The sequence below is a fragment of the Stenella coeruleoalba genome, assembly GCF_951394435.1.
Source record: "Stenella coeruleoalba genome assembly, chromosome: 11".
In the NCBI taxonomy this organism is placed as follows: domain Eukaryota; kingdom Metazoa; phylum Chordata; class Mammalia; order Artiodactyla; family Delphinidae; genus Stenella; species Stenella coeruleoalba.
Window position 1 is genome coordinate 26,690,115 of NC_137157.1, and position 21,684 is coordinate 26,711,798.

Below are 21,684 nucleotides of genomic sequence, written 5' to 3' on the forward strand. Positions count from 1 at the left end.
CATCTCACCCTGAGCAAAAGCCAGTAGCCTGTCAGATGCTCCCCCTCTGATCCTCCCAGCTCTCCGACCTCAGCCCCTACTACCTGCCTGCTTGCCCACCACACTTTAGCCACCCTGACCCCCTTGCTATTCTTTGAAAATGTTTGGAAAGCTCTTATCTCAAGCCTTCACATTTCATTCTTCCCGTCACTCAGAATGTTCTCTCGGGCCTCAGCGTGGCTCTCTCCCTCACCTCCAGGTTTTTACTCATGTCGCCTTCTACTCCATCCCCCTGGCTCTCCCCGTCCCTTTGTTGCATCCTTTTTCTCCATAGCAGGGAGCTCTACAAGTGGAGAAATTCTGGACTGTTGCATTGACTGCTGTACCCCTAGTATCTATAGCCATGCCTAGCACATAACATGTGCTCAGAAAAACAGATGTTGAATGAACTTCTGTAAGTTACAGAAAGAGTTTCCATGATTGGCCCAAGTTGAAAATCATTCCATGGGTTCTCTAGGTCCCTAAGAAAACCATAACAGCTTTGATTTCCCTCCTTTTGTTAAGCTTTAGCTATGCAGGTTTTTGGTTTTCTTTACCCAAATTAAAGGAGGAGTAGCTTAAGTGTCTTTTGTAGAACAGGCAATCGAGATGCCAGAATTCTGATTTTATCTCAGACCTTACAAAACATTTTTTTCTTTCAAATTTGCTTTAGGTTCTTAAAAGCTGAAGAAGACATGGCTTTTGACAACGATGAAGTTTATCTGGGATGCTCCTGTGCTCCCTGAAAGCAGTGATTGTTAAGAAATGCCCCCGCTTTGTGTCCCAAGAAACAGCTAACCACCACAAAGGACAACCCAGCCTTCCCATATTCTCAGATAAGACCCGCCTCCATCCTTTCTCAGGAGTCCCACAGGGTTTGTGGATGACTCCCTTGTTCACTTGTCTCTATAAAACCCAGGCCTCCTTCCTTCTCTTTGAGACATTCCTCATTAACAAATGTTCTCCCTATTGCAAAATTATATCCATAATTGACTGGTGCAGATTGTCTTTCACACTTCATAAAGAGGGGACTTGTGTTGCGAGGATTTATTTTTAGCCTCAAAGATCGTATCCGTTGGAAAATCAACAGCTGACAATAGTAAGTGACAAAATAATTCTTGACAATAGACCACAGACAACCAAAGGGTCCACTCCCTTAGCAGAAAGCCAGCATGGAGCTCAGTTTCAGAGCAGGGAATAATTACTACTTCCAGAGGCTGACAGAAACTTGATTCAAGCAGGTGGCTGGACAAAAAGATAATGTTGGAAATAATTTCCTAGGATATAAAGTAGATGTGGCTCTATATAATTTTATCCTGAAATTAATTAACTCCAGTGTGCTGGGCACAGAAGTCTCAGTCTTGCCCTGTCTAGGATCCCTGGTTCTAAAGAAACGGGATGGAGGCAGGATGCTCCTAGAAGCTAGAGGCTGTCATACATTACATGTCTGCAAGCTCTTACCTTTCCAAGAGGCGGGTCCAAGAGGTCCACCAGCCTGCCCTCCTATAGGGCAGAAGATCTGTGGTCAGCTGTATAAAGATCACGGTTTAGATAAATGGCTTCAACTTTATTCCAATACCTTGGTTAGTCCTTCATAACAGAGTTTACATTCTTGTGCAACCCCACAGAAACACTTAGCTCCATTCTGTTGGACACAAGCCCTCCCAATACCCTACAAAGCCAAAAAATGATCAGTCAGGCTTAGATGCTAGTGAGGTCTGGTGCCCCTTTATAACCTATAGGCTTAGGGTTCTTGGGGTGAGTAACTTGGATTCAGGTGTACTGGGAATCCCCTAAAAATTATATGCCAAGTGGGGTGTGGGTGTTTGTGCGCACGTGCATGCGTGTGCACTTTTCTAAAGAATGACTCCACGGTCTTCTCACATTCTTAAAGGGATCCCTGCCCCCTGAATGGATAAGAACCACTACCTATTACAGACATTCTGGTCCTTCAAAGAAATATTCCCTAGGCAGAGCCCCCTCATCCTTGGCTTTGACACGGCCAGGAGCACCAAGTCCACCACCAGTCTATGAGTAGGCTTACTTACTTCATTTGTAGGCACTCGGTCTTCTCCCAGAATCCACAATGAGCCATTAAGTCATGCCAAGGACCTTGGTATCAGCTAAGTCTGATTAAGTCAATTCATCTGCTAGAAGCTGACAAGAGGGAGGTTACAGGACCTAATCCAACCCATTTGATATTGTCTGTTAGGGCTGCTATCACAAAACACTACAGACTGGGTGGCTTATAAACAACAAGAACTTACAGCTCATAGTTCTGGAGGCTGGGAAACGCAAGATCAAGAAGCCAACATGGTCGCGTTCTGGCGAAGGTCCTCTCCTGGTTCATAGCTGGAGCCTTCTCACTGTGTCCTCACGGGCTGCAAGGGGCTCTGTGGGGCCACTTCCATGAGGGCGCCATCTTATGACCTCATCCCTCCCAAAGGCCTCATCTCCTAATTCCCTCACCTTTGGGGGTTAAGATTTCAACATATGAATTCTGGCGGCAATGGGGATACAAACAGCTTGGCAGAGCAGATATTTTCCACAAATATTCTCCATCAACAGTGTAATCCGACACCCGAAATAGCACTGGCTAGAGACAGAATGTAAAACTGAAATGGAAACATATGAGTATTACCAAGATGTTGGGTCTACTTTTTTCTTTTTCAGTACTGAAACCTGGATTTCATGGTCTATGTTTTGAATCAATAATAGCTTTTAGAGTTATTGCCACATATTCTGCATAATTTTAACAGACAAGCTTAATTGGCTCAATGAACTGTGTCTTTATGAGACTTTAATTTTCCTATAAAACAGCAAATGCCAACAAGATAGACATCCCTATTCTAAGCTGTCTACAGTTCTAAGAAGTAAACAGGCGGTTATTACATTAAAAACGTTCCTTGTATGCCAGCAACATCTAATTTTAATCTGTGGGACTTTTCGAGGAAGAACTAAGGGCTAGAGATGGCACAAAGAACCCCCACATGTGCCTGATATCTAAAACCTGAAGCCTGACCCAATTCCCCTGTGGTTAAATAAACACATGCTTCTCCACGTCCTTGTTGTCTTGATGTACAGAACGGGATAACATTGGCCACTTAGTCTATCAATGAAATTCTCTTAGCTTCTAGATTGCTTTGAGACAGTAACTTGGAGGCATCTCGTACACCCGTGGCGAAAAGTGCCATTTGTCACACTGGATGTAAAATAAATTAAGTGGAATCCTGGTATCCATATGCATTAACTTCCCTTTAAGGGACCAACACACTAACTTGGGCAGCACTTACAAATCTCAATTGAAGTGTCACCTCCTCAGTAGCCAATTCTGTTGCTCCCTCCTCTGTGATACTGGCCAGTGATCGTAATTGCTGGCTGTTGTGTTTGTCTCCTCAACAGGCTGAGATCCTACAGGGCAGGGACTATGTCTTATTTATCTTTGCACCTCTGGTGGCGCACACAAATTGCTAGCTTGCTGATTGTAGAGATTCATTTAATGATAGCCAGGTGTTAGATCAGAATCCCATCCCAATTCTGAATATGCTCTGAATTGTGCCTACCAGTTCACATTCCTTGTCTTTAAAGTCTTGATAGAAGTACTGAAGGACCATGTACTTCCTATTTTCATATGCAAATCACAGCAGGAAAGGGTGATTTTGACCCTCACGCTTCTCAGAGACCCGGTAGGGTGGAGAATATTAGACAAACTCTGATAGCTGAAATAATTCAACTCAATGATTTAGCAAAACATTTTTGCTGTGCCATGCACTGTTCTAAGCTTTAATTTTGTGGGAGCCTGATTGTAAGCACAGTACTGTTATTGCCCACATTACATATGAAGAAACTGGCACAGAAAGGTAGAGTAACTTGCCCAAGAGATGAGCCTTATATGAGTATTCTCCACGCCTCTCACCTCTGAAGCAAGGCAGAGTGAATCCTTTCTCCCCTGTGTTCCCACAGACTCACTACCCAGGCATGGACCTCATCATCTCATATTGTGATTAGAGATCCATGTCGGTCTCACTGGCCGAACAGTGAGTTTCTGGAGGACCGGGACTGTGGTGTATCGGTCACCTTTTTGCCTCGCCACTTAGCAGAGTAACTGGCTCACGGGAGCTTCCTGATAAGTGCCTGCTGAATAACTGAATGAGGGAAGTCTCTTCCTAAAACTACCACTTCTGAGGAATTCCTCAGAGAAAGGGATGAAGACAGACCCATTCTACTGCCTCAGTTGCCTTTGTAACCTCTGGTGGAATGTAAATATTTAACAAGGACTTTCCTTGCATTACTGTTTGTAATAGTGACAAAGGAAAAACCATTTAAAGATCCACTTAACACAAGAGGAAAGTGATCTGCAAGTCATGGTACGTGCATATACTGGAAAGTATGCCACTACTAAAAATGATGGTGTAGACCAGCGGCTGCACGCAGATCAAATATGGCGTCCCACCAAATTCGGATCGACGCACAATATTACTGTCCCCCAGAACACATACTTGTAGGAAGAGAACACTGCGCTGAGTGGATCACATGCCACAGTGGAGAAGGCATCTTGCTGTAAGAAAGAGATTAAAAACTTAGAATAAAGCCCCAAACATTTATGGGAATGTGTTCAACTTTGCTTTTTGAGGATGTAAGAATGCACAGTGGGGACAGTCAATAGCTCTACTCAAGTAACAACAGGGCTCTAAAGGGGGACAAAGCAAACAGTGGGATTATGCTGGATGTTTTGACAGCAAAAAGACATTGTTATACTTAATAGCTAGTCTCTTTTAATTTCTTCAAATATGCTGCTAAAAATTATAGGATTTTAAAGTGTGCTCCGAACACAGAGGATGTTGAAAATCACAGAGGATGTTGAAAGGTATAGAAAAATCTTTAATGACATGGAAAGACAGTTATATGTTAAATAAAAGAAGTCAACTGTAAAACAGCATGTACGATACAATCCTGTTTTTATTATAGAGAGAATATGCAGGCATGGGAAAGGAACTGGAGGACACAGACCAAAACTGGGCTGTAAAAGTAGTTATCTTCGGAAGATGGGAGTGGGAGCAATTCTTTTTTTTTTTTCTTGCTCATTGGTATTTTTTCACTGCTATAAAAAAGATGTACTATTTTTATACTGAGAAAATTTCATAGAAGTTACAGTTTTTAAAAAGTTACGGGGCATACTCACGCACGTGCATGTGCGCACACACACACACACACCCCAAACGAAAGTGGAGTTAGACTTTTTAATCATTTTTTTTTTGTCAGCACCTACAAATGCTCTACCACCTCACTGTACTCATTAAGAATTTTATTGGGAGTAGGCAATCTCCGGGATTGTAGAACCTTCTTCCGTGCAAAAACACATGGACTCCTTGCAGGCAATGACCTATTGGATTCTCTTGGGAGGTAGGCAGATGCCATGTAGCATCACTCTTCTCAGTAAGAGGTAGAAATTAGGCAGTGATTTGATGTTCGGTTCTTGCATTCTGCAAATCTTCTGCAAGGGCATGAGCAGGCCCAAAGAGCTGCAGCTGCTAGTTGATGGTGGAGATGCCCTGCTCATTGAGGGCAACAAGTCAGCGCTCCAAAATAACCCCATCAGCCCATCATGGCAAGTTCTTCACAAATTGTCCTTCACTGCTGACAGAACACAAAGGTACCTGTGCATAACAGATGCCCTACAAATGGCAGGAATGCCCTGGGTAGTCATCAGACCCACTCCTAAAATGCCATCTAGTCAGAGGCAGCCGAGCCCAGTTATACTCGCTCATCCATACACGTGGTGAAAACAAAAGCTCCTCTCTGTTAGCAAACCCAGGGGGACGAATAGCGACCTAACAAGTCCAAGGTTCAAGATGACAAGCAGTTATTGAAGATGCCGTGGAAGAACAGTCTGTCACGGGGTGCAGTGATGGGGCCAAAAGTGTGAGGATTTCACAAGATAATGAATTAATGGCTGGACTACAAAATGGAAAATTAGAGCTGATAAGGCCAGTGGACCATCCTTCTGAACTGTTTGTTGAACCGTAAAATAACCGATTCTTTTTAGGAAAGGGAATATGGTTACTAGACATCTGAAAGGATGTAAGTAACTCACGACTGTCACCATTTTGAGCACCACTTTCTGTCCAACCTCAGCACTGTATATGCTTGCCCTCAGAATTTTTTTTCCCTTTGAAAAATTCTGAGTTAAGTTAGTATTAGGAAATAGATTCTCTAATTATTCAGAAGGATGGATCACAGATTGGGAATGTTCACCTGTGTCTCTCTTGATTGGACCCACTGTAGCATTAATAAAGCCACATCACATTGTACAGCTTAGCAAGAAACGTGGTAATAGCACTTCCTCCTACAGTACCCTCAGCTTTAGCCACTGTTCAGCTTGGTCTGGGAACTGCATCCGTGTTCAGCCACAGCAGCGAATTAACAGCTACCATTTCCCAAGAGCTGGTGATGGGCCAGGCACTAGATGAGCCTGTGGCAGATGTTATTCCTTTAATCATCACAAAAATCTTGGAGGTGGGGACAATCATTGCCTCACTCTACAAATGAGGAAACTGAGGCTTAGAGAAGTGTAGTAACTTGTCTGAGGAGATGCTGCTAGCAGGAGGAGGGCAGCAAGCTTCTTCCAGAGCATGTGAGAGAGAGGATGGAGCAGGATGGAGCAGCTGGAAAGGGCACACAGGACCAGTGCTGCAAAGACACACGCTCACTCATCCGCCCCAGGCAAATCGCTTCATCTTGATACAGAACGGGGCTCACCTCTCTTACCTAACTACTTCATAGGCTTTTTGTGAGGTCCATATGAGATCACATGTGTGAAAAGCCCTGAAAACAGTAAAGCATTTGACAAATACCATGTGTTATTAGCAAAAAGTCAGAAAACTAAATCACAGTCCTTAGGAGCACAACACTTCAATCATCAAGGCTTCAACGGAAAGACCACACTGCCCCCCAACCCCCAGTCCTTTAAATAAAGGGCGCGGGATTTTCTTAAGCAAATCTTTTAAAGATAAAGGGCTCAGGTATGCATGCTGGTACTTGAACTGGTTTTTGCAGGGAGCTTCAGTGTCTTAAATTTAATGCAGACACCCTGCCTGAGCGATTTATCTTGACTAGAGAAAGTAACCATTTCGCTGTTACTATTCTGTCCCAAAGAAAGGACTACTGTAGTTTTACACCCTTAATCTATGCAACACAAGAATGAAAGAAAAAAAACACAAGCAATACTTTCTCATGAGAGGGCCACATTACATACAGTCATTCAATTTTTATTATTAACATCATGATTGATAGCTAAGTCCACAGTTCAGTTCCCAGGCAACATAAAGGTGGATGTTTTATATATGGAACACCTGTATTTTTTCTTTTACATCTTTATTGGAGCAGAATTGCTTTACAATGGTGTGTTAGTTTCTGCTTTATAACCTGTATTTTTTGGAGCCACTAGGATCTACCAGTCTATTAAATGGCAACCACACAATTAAAACCTGCACAATTCAAATAATGTGATCTCCGAGCAATGAGAAACAATGAATTGTCAAATCACCATGGGAGATCAACTGAGTCATCCCGCCTTTCAAGTAATGTCAAGTGGAAATCCCATTATCTGCTTTCATCTAAGAAATCACTAAAACAAACCAACCAGTCCCCCCAAATCTACCTGCACTGGGTGAGAGTCAGGATCCGGCACACGAGACTAGGGGATGGACTCCCCAGGTGCTGATGGGGCGCCATCATCCCAACATGTGCTGGAGCACCGAGGGGTCCACGTCCACGGCCTGGAGACCCCTGAGCAGGCTCTGGAAGGTGGCCTGCTTCCCGAAGCGCTGCCTCCAGCGAACCAAGGCCTCCACCATCTGGGACTGAACATTGTGGGGATGGTTGGCCTTACAGCGGTAGATGTCAGTCTGGGACAGCCCCAGAGACAGCACCACGGGCTCCCACTCGGGGCCCAGCCTCTGGGCCAGCTGGTTGATCTGCTGGTCGGAAGGGGAGCTGTGGAGGATGTGGGGGGGGATTCCAGCCAACCGGTCATCTGGGGAGGAGAAAGACACGAGGGTGAAGAGAGCGAGCAAACACATCAGACAGGGGCAGAAATTAAAAACGTGGCAGAATGACACACACTTCCAAATGGCAGGGGCCAACTTCTCCTAGTCTTCATGGCGGCTACTCAGTACAGAGCCGTACATAGGGGCTTAAGAAGTACCACCCAGCATCTTTGGAAATGTTTATGACAGAAAATTTGAAAACAAGAAAATAAAAATAACTTGAAATTCCATCAGGGAAACCCATTCATAATAATTTGATTTATTTCCTTTTTTTAGTATCTTTATTGGAATATAGTTGATTCCCAATGGTGTGTTATTTTCTGCTGTATAACAAAGTGAATCAGCTATATGTATACATATATCCCCATATCTCCTCCCTCTTGTGTCTCCCTCCCACCCTCCCTATCTCACCCCTCTAGGTGGTCACACAGCACCGAGCTGATCTCCCTGTGCTATGCGGCTGCTTCCCACTAGCTATCTATTTTACATTTGGTAGTGTATATATGTCATTGCCACTCTCACTTCGTCCCAGCTTACCATTCCCGCCCTGTGTCCTCAAGTCTGTTCTCTACATCTGCATCTGTATTCCTGTCCTGCCACTAGGTTCATCAGTATCATTTTTTTAGATTCCATACATGTGTGTTAGCATACAGTATTGGTTTTTCTCTTTCTGTCTTACTTTACTCTGTATAACAGACTCTAGGTCCATACACCTCACTACAAATAACTCAGTTTTGTTTCTTTTTATGGTTGAATAGTATTCCATTGTATATATGTGCCACATCTTCTTTAAACATTCATCTGTCAATGGACACTTAGGTTGCTTCCATGTCCTGGCTATTGTAAATAGAGCGGCAATGAACATTGTGGCACCTGACTCTTTTTGAATTATGGGTTTCACAGGGTACATGCCAGTAGTGGGATTGCTGGGTCATATGGTAATTCTATTTTTAGTTTTTTAAGGAACCTCCATACTGTTCTCCATAGTGGCTATATCAATTTACATTCCCACCAACAGTGCAGAAGGGTTCCCTTTTCTCCACGCCCTCTCCAGCATTCATTATTTGTAGATTTTTTGATGATGACCATTCTGACTGGTGTGAGGTGATACCTCATTGTGGTTTTGATGTGCATTTCTCTAATGATTAGTGATGTTGAGCATCTTTTCATGTGTTTGTTGGCAATCTGTAAGTCTGTTTTGGAGAAATGTCTGTTAAGGTCTTCTGCCCATTTTTGGATTGGGTTTTTGTTTTTTTGATATTGTGCTGCATGAGGTGCTTGTATATTTTGGAGATTAATCCTTTGCCAGTTGCTTTGTTTGCAAATATTTTCTGCCATTCTGAGGGTTGTCTTTTGGTCTTGTTTATGGTTTCCTTTGCTGTGCAAAAGCTTTGAAGTTTCATTAGGTCCCATTTGTTTATTTTTTATTTTATTTCCATTACTCTAGGAGGTGGGTCAAAAAGGATCTTGCTACGATTTATGTCATAGAGTATTCTGCCTATGTTTTCCTCTAAGAGTTTTATAGTGTCTGGCCTTAATTTAGGTCTTTGATCCATTTTCAGTTTATTTTTGTGTATGGTGTTAGGGAGTGTTCTAATTTCATTCTTATACAGGTAGCTTTCCAGTTTTCCCATCTCCACTATTCAAGAGGCTGTCTTTTCTCCATTGTATATTCTTGCCTCCTTTGTCAAAGATAAGGTGACCATATGTGCATGGGTTTATCTCTGGGCTTTCTATCCTGTTCCATTGATCTATATTTCTGTTTCTGTGCCAGTACCATACTGTCTTGATTACTGTAGCTTTGTAATATAGTCTGAAGTCAGAGAGCCTGATTCCTCCAGCTCCATTTTTCTTTCTCAAGATTGCTTTGGCTCTTTGGGGTCTTTTGTGTTTCCATACAAATTGTAAAATTTTTTGTTCTAGTTCTGTGAAAAACACCATTGGTAATTTGATAGGGATTGCATTGAATCTGTAGATTGTTTTGTGTAGTATAGTCGTTTTCACAATATTGGTTCTTCCAATCCAAGAACATGGTATAACTCTCCACCTGTTTGCAGCCATAAAAGGGGTAATTGACAGTAACACAGTAATAGTAGGCAACTTTAACACCCCACTTACACCAACGGACAGACCATCCAAACAGAAAATAAATAAGGAAACACAAGCTTTAAATGACACATTAGACCAGATGGATTTAATTGATGTTTATAGGACATTCCATCCAAAAACAGCAGAATACACTTTCTTCTCAAGTGCACACAGAAAATTCTCCAGGGTAGATCACATCTTGGGTCACTGATCTATTTCTTTTCAGTCTTTTATACATAAAACATACATTTAGGATTACATTGCAGGTACTGCTTTGTAACATGCTTTTTTCACCGCCATCTCTTTTACTAGAGAGGTCAAGCCGAGGCTTCTGGGAGAATCTAAGGATGCCTGCAGGGTCCACCTCCCTCTGGCACTGGCCTGTGGGTGGAGGAGTGACACTCTCTCCTACAGGAATGGCTAGTGCTATAGGGTAAGGGGCTGAACAGAACAGCCACTCTTTCCTAACAAACTTGGACACCACCAAAAAAAGTGACAGCTTCTAACAGAAGCAGGTGCTAAGAGGCCCCCTGAGAAAAAGAAAACCTAGAAGCCATGAGGGAGCAGGAAGAGAGGTGAGCAGAGTTCACTGTCCCAGCACAAGTCACAGGAGGAGAGTAACCATCCTGGCTGAGCCCAGAGAAGGAGAGGAAGTACGTGCTGTGTAGGGGCAATGAGAGAACCTGACCTTGCACTTCCTAAACTGGAGCCCGATCTCCCCGAGGCCAGTCTGCTGAGGAAGTCTGACACTGAGCGAGTGACTACAGATGTGCTGAGAAGTGCCACTGGTTACACAGAAGGCCTTCCAGAGGAAGGAGGTTAAAGCTAAGTCCCGAGCATGAGTAAGAAGGAACCCAGTGAAGGGAAAGGAAAGGAGGTGTGCCCTGTGCCGTGAGAACTGCGCATGAAAAGACCCCGAGGCAGGGGGACATGGCAGGTTCAAGGAAGAGACAGTCACTGTAGCAAAGAGCAGAGGTTGAGATGGACTCCAAACACCCAAAATGATGATGCCGGTGATGGGTTAGGCCAGGACTGGAACCTCAGACTTCAGTACGATAGCACATTATACTACACTTTCTGTCACCAGCATCACAGAAATTCAGGTCAATCCCACTTCACACTCTCCAGCTCACTGTTTTGATTTATGAATTCAATGAGAAGGCAAAAAGCATCCTGTTAGAATAGCTGATGTTTTCCACAGCATGTGCCTTTGGTCTCTAGGCAGTTGCCAATACCTTCGGCATGAGTTGCAAAAATATCGTCAAGGACTCTCTCTGGTGTCTGTCAAGACTGCTTTTTTTTAAATGACTAAGAAGCAAATTAGAATAATGATACTACTGACCAAACTATTTTATATTAACACTGACATTTTTACAGCTTTTATAAAAATATGGGCTCATCTTAAAAAATTCAAACAACACAAAAAAGTACAAAGAAGAAAACAAATTATCCACTATCCTACCATCTTACTGACAGTTTGTGAACATCATTCGGGACATCTCTTTAAGTGTGTATACTGTGAGAAGGAGAATATAACAAGTTTTTTTTCTAATAAGAGTAACTTAATTTTGCTTGAATATAACAGAAGAAAAAGCAGCCAAAGTGAACCTAAATGGCTTTCTGACCTGCAATTAAATGCTTAAAACAACAAAACAAAAAAACAAACAAAAAACACATACACACAAAATATCTAATGCTGAGAAAAAAATTAATGAAAATTTAAGAGGTAAACTACATGTCTTCACCCTGATGCTTTATAATGAACACTTTATATTTCCTCTCTTTTTCCTCATACGTCTAGATTTTTTTGCTTATATCATTTTTCTTCTGTTGGATGCATAACATTTACATGCTTCTGTAACAATAATCTTCTCCCAGCTGTCTAGTCTTAAAACTATATTTTTAATGGTTTGAATGTTCACCAGTGTTTTTTGTTGTTGTTACTGTTTTTTAACCATGGCTTTTGAGTCTGTTATTTTGATTTGAGTCATTTGGGTGAATCTCTTCATCGGGTGGTTTTCTTCAAGAAAGGTTCATGGTTACTATACTTCTTGAGTTCTTTCAGATCAAGACTGTCTGCTTACTGCCTTCACTGCTGAACAATATTTATAAAAATAATGTCATATTATTATATTCTGAATTATGAATATAATTTTATATTATTTAAATATTTTTATTTCTCTTACATGTGTAGAACTTGCTCATATTTTATGGTAGAGGATGCTGGTATGGAGAATTCTGATACTGACTTGAACATCCCCCTTTTTGTATTATTTGCTTTTTCTCTCTGGAGTTTACAGTACTGAAGCTTTAGACCAGGGTTTATCTTGGTCACTCTTCATCAGCCTTTCCATGTATGTGGCATGGCCTTCTCACCAAAGATTTAGTTCTTCCTCCCTTTCAGAAAAATCTCCCTGTGTTATATCTTTGCATTCTTTATTTCTATTCCTTATACTGGAGGGCTCTGCCTATCCTCCATGGCTATCATTTTCTCTCTTACTGTTTTAACTCCTTTCCTGTGATTATCTCATGCCTTTCCCCCATGCCATTCATTTGACTGACAGTTAAGGCTATTCTGTATTTTTTTCTTCCTGGTTCAAATCTTATATCATATTTTTGTTCTTAATTTTTCTTGGCTCTTCAATCTATCTTTTAAAAATCCCTTTCTACTGCCACCCATGAGGATGGCTACTCAAAAAACAAAACAAAACAAAATAAGTATTGGTAAGAATGTGGAGAAATTGCAATCCCTATGCACCGTTGGTGGGAATGTAAAATGGTGCAGCTGCTATGGAAAACAGTATGGCAGTTCTTCAAATAATTAAAAATTGAATTATGATCCAGCAATTCTACTTCTGGATTATATTACCCAAAAGAACTGAAAGCAGTTACTTGAAGAGATATTTGTACATCCATGTTCATAGCAGCATTGCTCACAACAGCCAAAAGTAGAAGCAACTCAAGTGTCTATCGAGGTATGAATGGATAAACAAAATGTGGTATGTTATACATTAGAATATTATTCAACCTAAACAAGGAAAAAAATTCTGACTCATGCTACATAATGGATGATTCTTAAGGACATTATCCTCAGTGAAATAAACCAGTCACGAAAGGGACAAATACTCCATGATTCCATTCATATGAGGTACTTAGAATAGTCAAATTCAGTGGGACGGAAAGATTGATGGTTGCCAGGGGCTTGGGGAGGTGTAATGAGGAGTTGCTGTTTAATAGGGACAGAGTTTCAGTTTTGCAAGATTAAAAGAGTTCTGGAGGTTAGTTGCACCACAACATGAATGTACACTTAAAAATGGAAAAAGATAGCAAGTTTTATATTTTATAATTAAAAATAAAAAAAGAATCTTGTTGTTTAATCATAACATTGAGTTTTTATTTCTACTGGATTGATACTGAGCTCTTCTACAGCATGAAATAGTTGTGAGGTTGAGTTTCTTTGGACTCTGGGTTTTCTCCCAGACCAGATTGGTTGCATGTTTATTTTCTGCAAGCCGTGTTCCTATATTTCATTCCTCTGCTGTAGCATTTTCGCAGAGTTTTCATGACATTTAGTTTCATCTTGCTGATACTTAACATGAGTATCTCTGTCCAGAACTTCTGTTTGGTCTTGTACAGTAAGCTGATGCATCCTTGACACTCTGCTCACTCCATAGGGGTCCTGTTGCCTTTCTCCCTCTGAGCTACACTCTGAGGTTAGCTTGGCTTTCTATGCAGTGCTCTGGCGTGAAGGAGAAGTAGGACTCACAAGGCCAGCCCTTGCCGGGGGTCCTATGCACTGCCCTCTCTTTTGGAAGCCAGTTAAATGTCTTACAACAGAGCCCGCTCTGCCAGGGTGCACTCACTCCTGTGATCTCTTTCCCGTAACTGGGGAGATGGCTTGCTCCGAGCTGCCTTCCTGCCTCTGCTGAGGCTGTTGCCTGACATTCACCCACTCACCTTCTCAGGCAGCTTCTTCCCATACTGATCTGTGTTAGTGGGAATCCTCAGGATGCTGTCCCCTCACCTCCCTTTCCCGGCATTGCTCCTGAGGGGTCAGGATAGACGGTTTCCTTCATTACCTGCCACTGGTCAAAGTGCACAGCACAAAGCTGTGATTGGTTTTCTTGTCTGTTGGGTGGTTGCTGGCGAATGTTTTTGTTGTGAACTGCTTTTTGGGTCAGTTCATTGGGTGTTGGGGCGGGAGCATCTGTGGTTCTGCTACACTCTGTCATCATTCTGACTCCTGGCCAACTATTAATGCAACATATGCTTTGAGCCAATGATGTGGAAGTGAGGACGGTATTTGCTCTCCTTCCTCTACACTCTCAGGGTCACATATCCCTTGTGAATACTGCCATATAACTGGGAGGTGGCCAGCAATCTACGGACACAGGCTTGAGCAAAGATAATTGGCACATAAGCGCGACCCAGCCAAGAACAAATCAAGCCCTTCCAAGGAGATCTTACACACACAGAGACAATAATAGCTGTTTGTGTCGTCTGACCTCTATCTGGAAAAGTATCCTCATGAGCCTTCCAGCTCATGAATTCTGCTGAACATGAGGTTAATTAAAAATGAGAGTCCTGAGGCGGTAGTGTCAACTCCCAAGGACATACTACATCAAATCAGGTCGAGCTATAAATCAATCCACTGTGACCGCCTGGCCACTGTTCCTCAAAGCTTGATGTGCACACCACTGGTGGTGGGCAAAGTGATGCCAGGGGTACAGAGGGGAACATTCTGTATTAGAGTAGTCATGGATCTATTTTAACACGATTAGAAAAGTATAAATAGCATTTCAAACCCGTGACTGCAAGGATTAAGTAAATAAAAAAGCAGATACAGAATGACCAAAAAGTAAACAAAAGAGAAAAGTAAGTTTTAAAATAAAAAGTAAACTTAAATAAAAGCATTAGATTAGTGGTACAGGTGTTAAAAGATAAGGCAAGAATTGTACAAGTAGAACAGAAATGACTGAAGCTTGGGAAGCCCGGTGTTTCTCAACAAGTGCGCTGTTGGCATCTCAGGCAGGACAATCCACTGTGCAGTGCTGTCTCCACTGCACAGCAAGGTCTGGAGCATCCCTGCCTGGCCTGCACCTACTAAGTGCTAGTAACATCCCTTACCCCAGCCTTAGCACACATGTCCACATACCCTGGGGCAAAGCAGTACCACCCCTGGTTAAGAACCACCAGATACTGGGACAGAAGAATGGCTATTTTATAAAAAACCCTAAGCAGGGGGTTACTCCTTTTATACTGACAAAATGCTCTCCCTTATACAGATCCTATCTCTTTCATGCAATCCTTTAATTCCATTCTCAGTGAAGTTAAACCTCACCTGTTTCAAAAGAAACAACATTCTCTGATAAACTCATCTACCATGATGAAGCCAAAAATCCATTTGAAGGGATCAACACCCCCCAGTCCCCACCCCCCATCTCCCCACTTAGCCACCCACCCCTCTACCCTCCGTCTCTGTGGTCATGACATGGATGAAAACAGCATACTGACCCCTCCTCTCTAACCAACTCTTCCTCCCACACTCATACTTATCAGTAGCTGCTCTGGGCTCAAATCTAAAAGACTCACACATAACTTTTCTGTTCCTTATATGACATTGCTGTCTCCCAAGCTCCTTATGTGCAGAGACCAAGTCTTCGACTTCTGTGCCCTTCCTTTCCAACCTTTAGGTTCTCCGAGTGAAGGAAAGTTCACAGGCCCAGTGACCTGTCTGGTTGACCTCTGCTTTGTACCCTGCATCCTACGATATGTGGCCACCTTAATGGTGACCCGAGAAGAGGACCTATACAAAGTTCAAAAGTACGGTTCAAAGACTGAAGGCCATGGAGTAAAGGAGCGGCACAGCAGACATGTAAACAGCTGCTAGGAAAGTCAGATAAAGCCATGGTCAGATGTCTAGAGTAACAGCAAGCATTTTAACTGTAGAACTGCGTTTTAAACTTCAGCTGTTTTGAAATATAACTGCAGATTTGGTAAGCACATATGAGTGCTTTATAAAGAGACTCAGTTGGACATGGGGGAGCACTTTGCAAAACCATACACATTCCTTTGGAGAGCTGGTGAGATAACCACTCTCCCTAACTCACTGACGGAAGTGCCGTGTGCTTCAGGTTTGTTGGACCAGAAAAAAAAAGTTGAGCTAAGAGACTGTCCCCTTCTGGTGCAGCCACTTTTCAGGAGAAAAGGCTAACCTCTTCCCCGAGGACATGTAAGGCCTCTGCTCAGGTCAAGTCTACTAATGTTCCATGGACCAAAGCAAGACATGTGGCCAAGCCCAAGACCAACAGGACAGGTAATTAAATCTCACAGGGTGGGAGGAGCGAAAATGTGCTGAGCAATAATCTGTAAACACTCACAAGTGAACTAATAAATTTTTAAAATGTAGATGAAGTGATATATTACTGGGAGTATATAAAATGCCAAAGTTGGTACAGGACAAAATAGAAAACTTCAATAAACCAATGTATTAAATATACCGAAGTGGTAATCAAAGCCCTCCCCTGCTAAAGAGCCCTGGGCCCCAATGGTCTTATAGGTTAGTTCTATCAAATATTCATAGAACTTTTCATTTCCTAACTTATGTAAGTTGTTCCAGAAAATAGAAAAGGAACAAAAACTAGCCCATTTTATTAAGTTCCTGTACCTTATATTCCAAACAACAAGGAGAACACAGAAAAGAAAAATCACAGGCTCATTTCAGTTATAATTTTAGATGTAAAAATCCTAAATATTAACTATTTGAGTTTTTAAAAATGTATTTAAAATAATACATTGTGAACAAGTAGAATTTATCAAACGATTACAATAATTTCAACATCATAAAAATTATCAATTAATTCAACATATCACTAGCCTAAAGAGAAAAGGCAGTAATATTAATACATGAAAAAAAAAGGATTTGATGAAATTTGATACCTATTTACCATTAAAATTTTCTTCTTTAAAAACTAGGAATATGGGCAACTTTTAAAACTTGATAAAATTATAAAAGCCTTCAATAAGCATTTGACTTAATGAAGAACTTTAAAATGTATCCTCTTTAAGAATGGGAACAAGACAAGTTATGCCCACTAGCACCATTACTATTGAATACAGTAGTGGAAGTCCTGACCAATGCTGTAAAAAAAGAAAAAGAAATTTTGTATTAACATTTGAAGGGAAGCATTTTCAGAGTATGATTGAATATGTAGAAAAAGGCCAGGATCAATAAACAATCCATTAGAACAAACAAGAGAGTTGAACAAAATTGCCAGATACAAGATCAACTCAAAACAAAAATCAACAAAACAGCATTTCTACATTCTGGCAATAATCAAATACAAGATAAAATAAAATAAAATAAAATAAGCAATGAAAACTATAAAGGATCTAGAAATTAAATTAACAAAGATCACATAAGACCTCTATGCGGAAAATTTTAAGCCTTCATTAAAAAAAAAAAAAAGACATAAAGCAAGATCTGAATAAATGATCATTCATGTGCTGGCTGGGAAGACATTATTATTACATAAAGATGATAATTCTTATAATGACAATTAAAATTTCATAATGGGGTAGGGAGAGGCTTTCTCCAAATCGGGGAAAGCTAGCTAATTATAAATATTTAAAAAGAAACTGGACTTTTACATCACACCATAAACAGTGACAGATTCCATGTGGATAAAGGCCCAAACATAAAAGGCAAAACTATAAACTTAATGGAAGATAACACTGGATTATCTTTATGACCTGTGGTGGGAAGGGACCTTTTTTTTTCGAGTTTAAGAAAAAAGTTTACTTAATTTTTTAAAATTGAAGTATAGTTGATTTACAATGTCATGTTAGTTTCAGGTATACAGCACAGGGATTCAGTTTTATATATGTGTGTAACATATATACTTTTTCAGATTCTTTTCCCTTATAGGTTATTACAAAATATTGAGTACAGTTCTCTGTGCTATACAGTAGGTCCTTGTTGGTTATCTATTTTATATATACTAGTGTGTATATGTTAATCCCAACTTCCTAATTTATCCCTCCCCTACCCCAGAAGTGACTTTTTAAATGACTCCCCCAAAGATGAATTTTTTACGTCAAAGGAGACTATGATTCAAGTTGACAGAGAATGGGAAAAGATATTTGTTAATGTCTAAAGCCAAGGAGGGAAAAATTTCTGCATTTATAAGGTACTCCTGAAACCAACAGGAAAAAAGGTAAGAATCTCCAAAGGAAAAAGGACAAAGGAATGACCAGGCAATTCAAATTAGAGGAAATGCAAAAGCAAGCATATAAAGAGATGCTCAAATGCAGAAATTTAAGAAACAACAATTGAAACAACAATGATAAATTACTTTATGTGCACAGAAATCTAGACAATACCAAGTTTTGGCTGGGATGTGGCCATGTAGGAAACTTTATTCACTGCTGGTGGGAATGAAGACTGAGCAGCCATTCTACAAGCAAGTGGGCAGCGTGAATAAAACTGAATACAGTTTTATTGTTCCTAGGTGCATGTACCCAAGAAAAATTCTGAAAAAGATCGATAAGGGACATGCAGAAGGCTGTTTGTACATAGCTAAATCACTTGTGTTAGCAAACATATATACCTTATAACCCAGCAATCCTGTTTTGGGGTTTATATATCCCAGAAGAATTCTCATTCAGATCAGACCCCATGAGGGGTCATGTATGAGGTTGTTTATACCAAGTAACACTGGGAAGAAAAGAGCTGCAAGCAATACAAGAGCTCAATATTAGGGGAGCAGATAAATAAATATGAAGGAGCATACAGGGAATAGAAAGAATGGACTAAGGTGAAAATGTTAAAAGAAGAATGATATCTATAACAATGCGAATTTTAAAATATATGTCTAAAACAACACCATTTACAAAAACACACATAAATAAGACTATGTATCGGACAGAATAATTAGTTATGGAAGGGGAGGAAATAGGGGGAGGCCGCCAGGCTGAGAAAACTAACATGACAGGCCACCTCCCAGGGCCCACATGTTAACCTGCATCCCTGAGTGCAATGGTTTTGCAGAGAAATCCCTTTGGCCCAAGGTCTGACTGGCTGCCTGGAAATGAAAGAAAAGCACCTTGAAAAGAAAACTAATTAGAACCCCTTGTTCTGGTATATAATCACAGAGAACAATCTGGTCCTCACAGAGAGGTGGAGAAATAAACTGGTCTTTCTAAAATCGATTTTCAGCTAGATGAAGCCCCTGTTGCAAAATGCAAGTAAATCATACTTACTGTCATAGAAAACTTGATTTGCCATCAAGTCCATGGAAGGTCAACAACAAAACTATTAGCAATAATTGAGTTCTCACTGAGTTAAAAGGAGGGAGGCAGGGCAGACAGAGCTCTGGGCTAAGAATTGGCAGGCCTGGCTACTATCTAAATTTGAATCTGCCGCCAACTTGCCATAAAACTGGTGATAAGTCATTTAGCTTCTCTTGGATTGTTTTCTCATTTGGAAAAGGTAAAACCAGATGACTTTCAAGGCCTAATTTAGATATGACATCTATCGTTATACTATCCTTTAAAAAAGCAATTTTATTTTCTGCATATCTCATGCTTTTTTTTTTTTTTTTTTTTAGTGGTACGCGGGCCTCTCACTGTTGTGAGATAACTCTCCCGTTATCGAGCACAGGCTGCCGACGCGCAGGCTCAGTGGCCATGGCTCACGGGCCCAGCCGCTCCGCGGCACGTGGGATCTTCCCAGACCAGGGCACAAACCCATGTCCCCTGCATCGGCAGCCGGACTCTCAACCACTGTGCCACCAGGGAAGCCCTCTCATGGTTTTTGACTTCTCACTAATCAATAATTATTCACGTATTGTTGCATCACTTTTCCCTACATGTCTTCTAAGAGAGAACCAAGACCTTTGGGGTTTTAGTGATGCTTTTTTGCTTGTTCTTGCTTCCTAAATATCACTCATGGAAACTTATCCTTCCATTGCAAAAAAGTTAATTGAACATTGGTAGAGCAAATTTTTTCAAAACAGGATTTAAAACTTTAAAAGTTCATGTTACAACTTGCCGAGCCACTCATTTTTCTCACACACTTGTGCAGACCTGACCCAACTCCAACAATTTACCATTCATCCTGCCCCCTGAACACACCAGTCTGCCTGGAACCTTAGGGCCTTGTGCTAGCTGGTCCTTCTCCCTGGAACATTCTTCCTCTGACTTCCTCCATCGAGTGTGACTTCTCAATGAAACCCAGCCTGACTGCCCTATTCTCAGTGACAACTCCCATTCCACTCTGTGATCCCCCTTATCCACGTATCACCTTCAAACATATCATATATTTTATAGATGCATTGTATTTGTTGTTGCTGACTGGCCCCACTCCACACACTCATCCCATCCCAGCTAGAATGTAAGCTCCTCACAGGCAGGGGAATTTTGTCAATTTTGTTCAGTGATGCTCAATGATGTATCCTGGGCACCAAGAATAGTACCTAGCACATAGTAGGTTCTCATTACATAAATGAATATTGTTGGATAAATGAACAAATTAAAAGGAATGATCCATTACAATTACAACATACTCATTTAGCTGTGCTCTCTATGGCTACAGTGTTACCAAGTGCTCCTACTTTTAGTTACTTAGCACTTAAAAACCAAAGAAATTAGACTGTATCATCTGGGAGTATACAGAAAATTTTAAAGGGGGGTGGGCGACTCTATAACAGTAAGATGTTGTCAAGGTTCAGCATAGGCAGGTTCCCACTCTCTGTACTGAACTGGGCCACAATGAACTCCTCCCTCTACATAGATGGTTAATTTTAAGAGAGTTAGAACCACTGACAGACCCCAAGATGGTTTCTGGGTAAATACTCTGATTCCAACCTCCCAGTACCTAAGGAAATAAACAAAAGGTACTAAAAATGCAGCCCACCCCCCCCAAAAAAGATGGCAGAACCACAGTCCAATACCCCCCTGAAGCTGTATCAATCATTCAATAAAACTCAACTCTAAAAGAGAGACTGATATACCCAAATCTGGAGAGGAACAATGAATTAAGTGGGCTTTCCTATCACTTCTCCTCTGACTTCAGTAGACTAGGGATGGTAATTGCCACAGGGAAGGATGCAGAGATCAGAAGTAAGAACGGATTTGAGGATATACCAGTGAGTAAAGTTAAGATTCCTTAACTTTACCTGTGAGCTTGCCTGTGAGCTTGCAGTCTAGGAGAAAAAAGATTAAAGAGAATAAACATAATCAATAAGTAAACTGCCTAGTGTTTTTAGAGAGAAAAAGTAGAGAGCAGAGTAAGAGGGATCAAGAGTTGCAAAGGGGAATTGGGAAGATGGCGGAAGAGTAAGACGCGGAGATCACCTTCCTCCCCACAGATACACCAGAAATACATCTACACGTGGAACAACTCCTACAGAGCACCTACTGAACGCTGGCAGAAGACCTCAGACCTCCCAAAAGGCAAGAAAGTCCCCACGTACCTGGGTAGGGCAAAAAAAAAAAGAAGAAACAGAGACAAAAGGATAGGGACAGGACC

General features: G+C 41.3%; 1 protein-coding gene across 9 annotated transcripts in view; it reads right to left on the minus strand.

Annotated features, from left to right (window-relative positions):
• CRADD (CARD and death domain containing adaptor protein) overlaps positions 1-21,684 on the minus strand; it is a 254,034-nt gene that overhangs the window by 54,992 nt on the left and 177,358 nt on the right. For 6 of the 9 annotated variants that reach the window (XM_079937580.1, XM_079937587.1, XM_079937586.1 and 3 more), the window contains exon 3: positions 1,480-8,053. In XM_079937580.1, the coding sequence (XP_079793706.1) occupies positions 7,752-8,053 (302 nt within the window). In that variant the 3' untranslated portion in view covers positions 1,480-7,751. The remainder of the gene's footprint in view (positions 1-1,479; positions 8,054-21,684) is intronic. The other 3 variants (XM_079937581.1, XM_079937584.1, XM_079937585.1) reach the window with 3 other exon arrangements.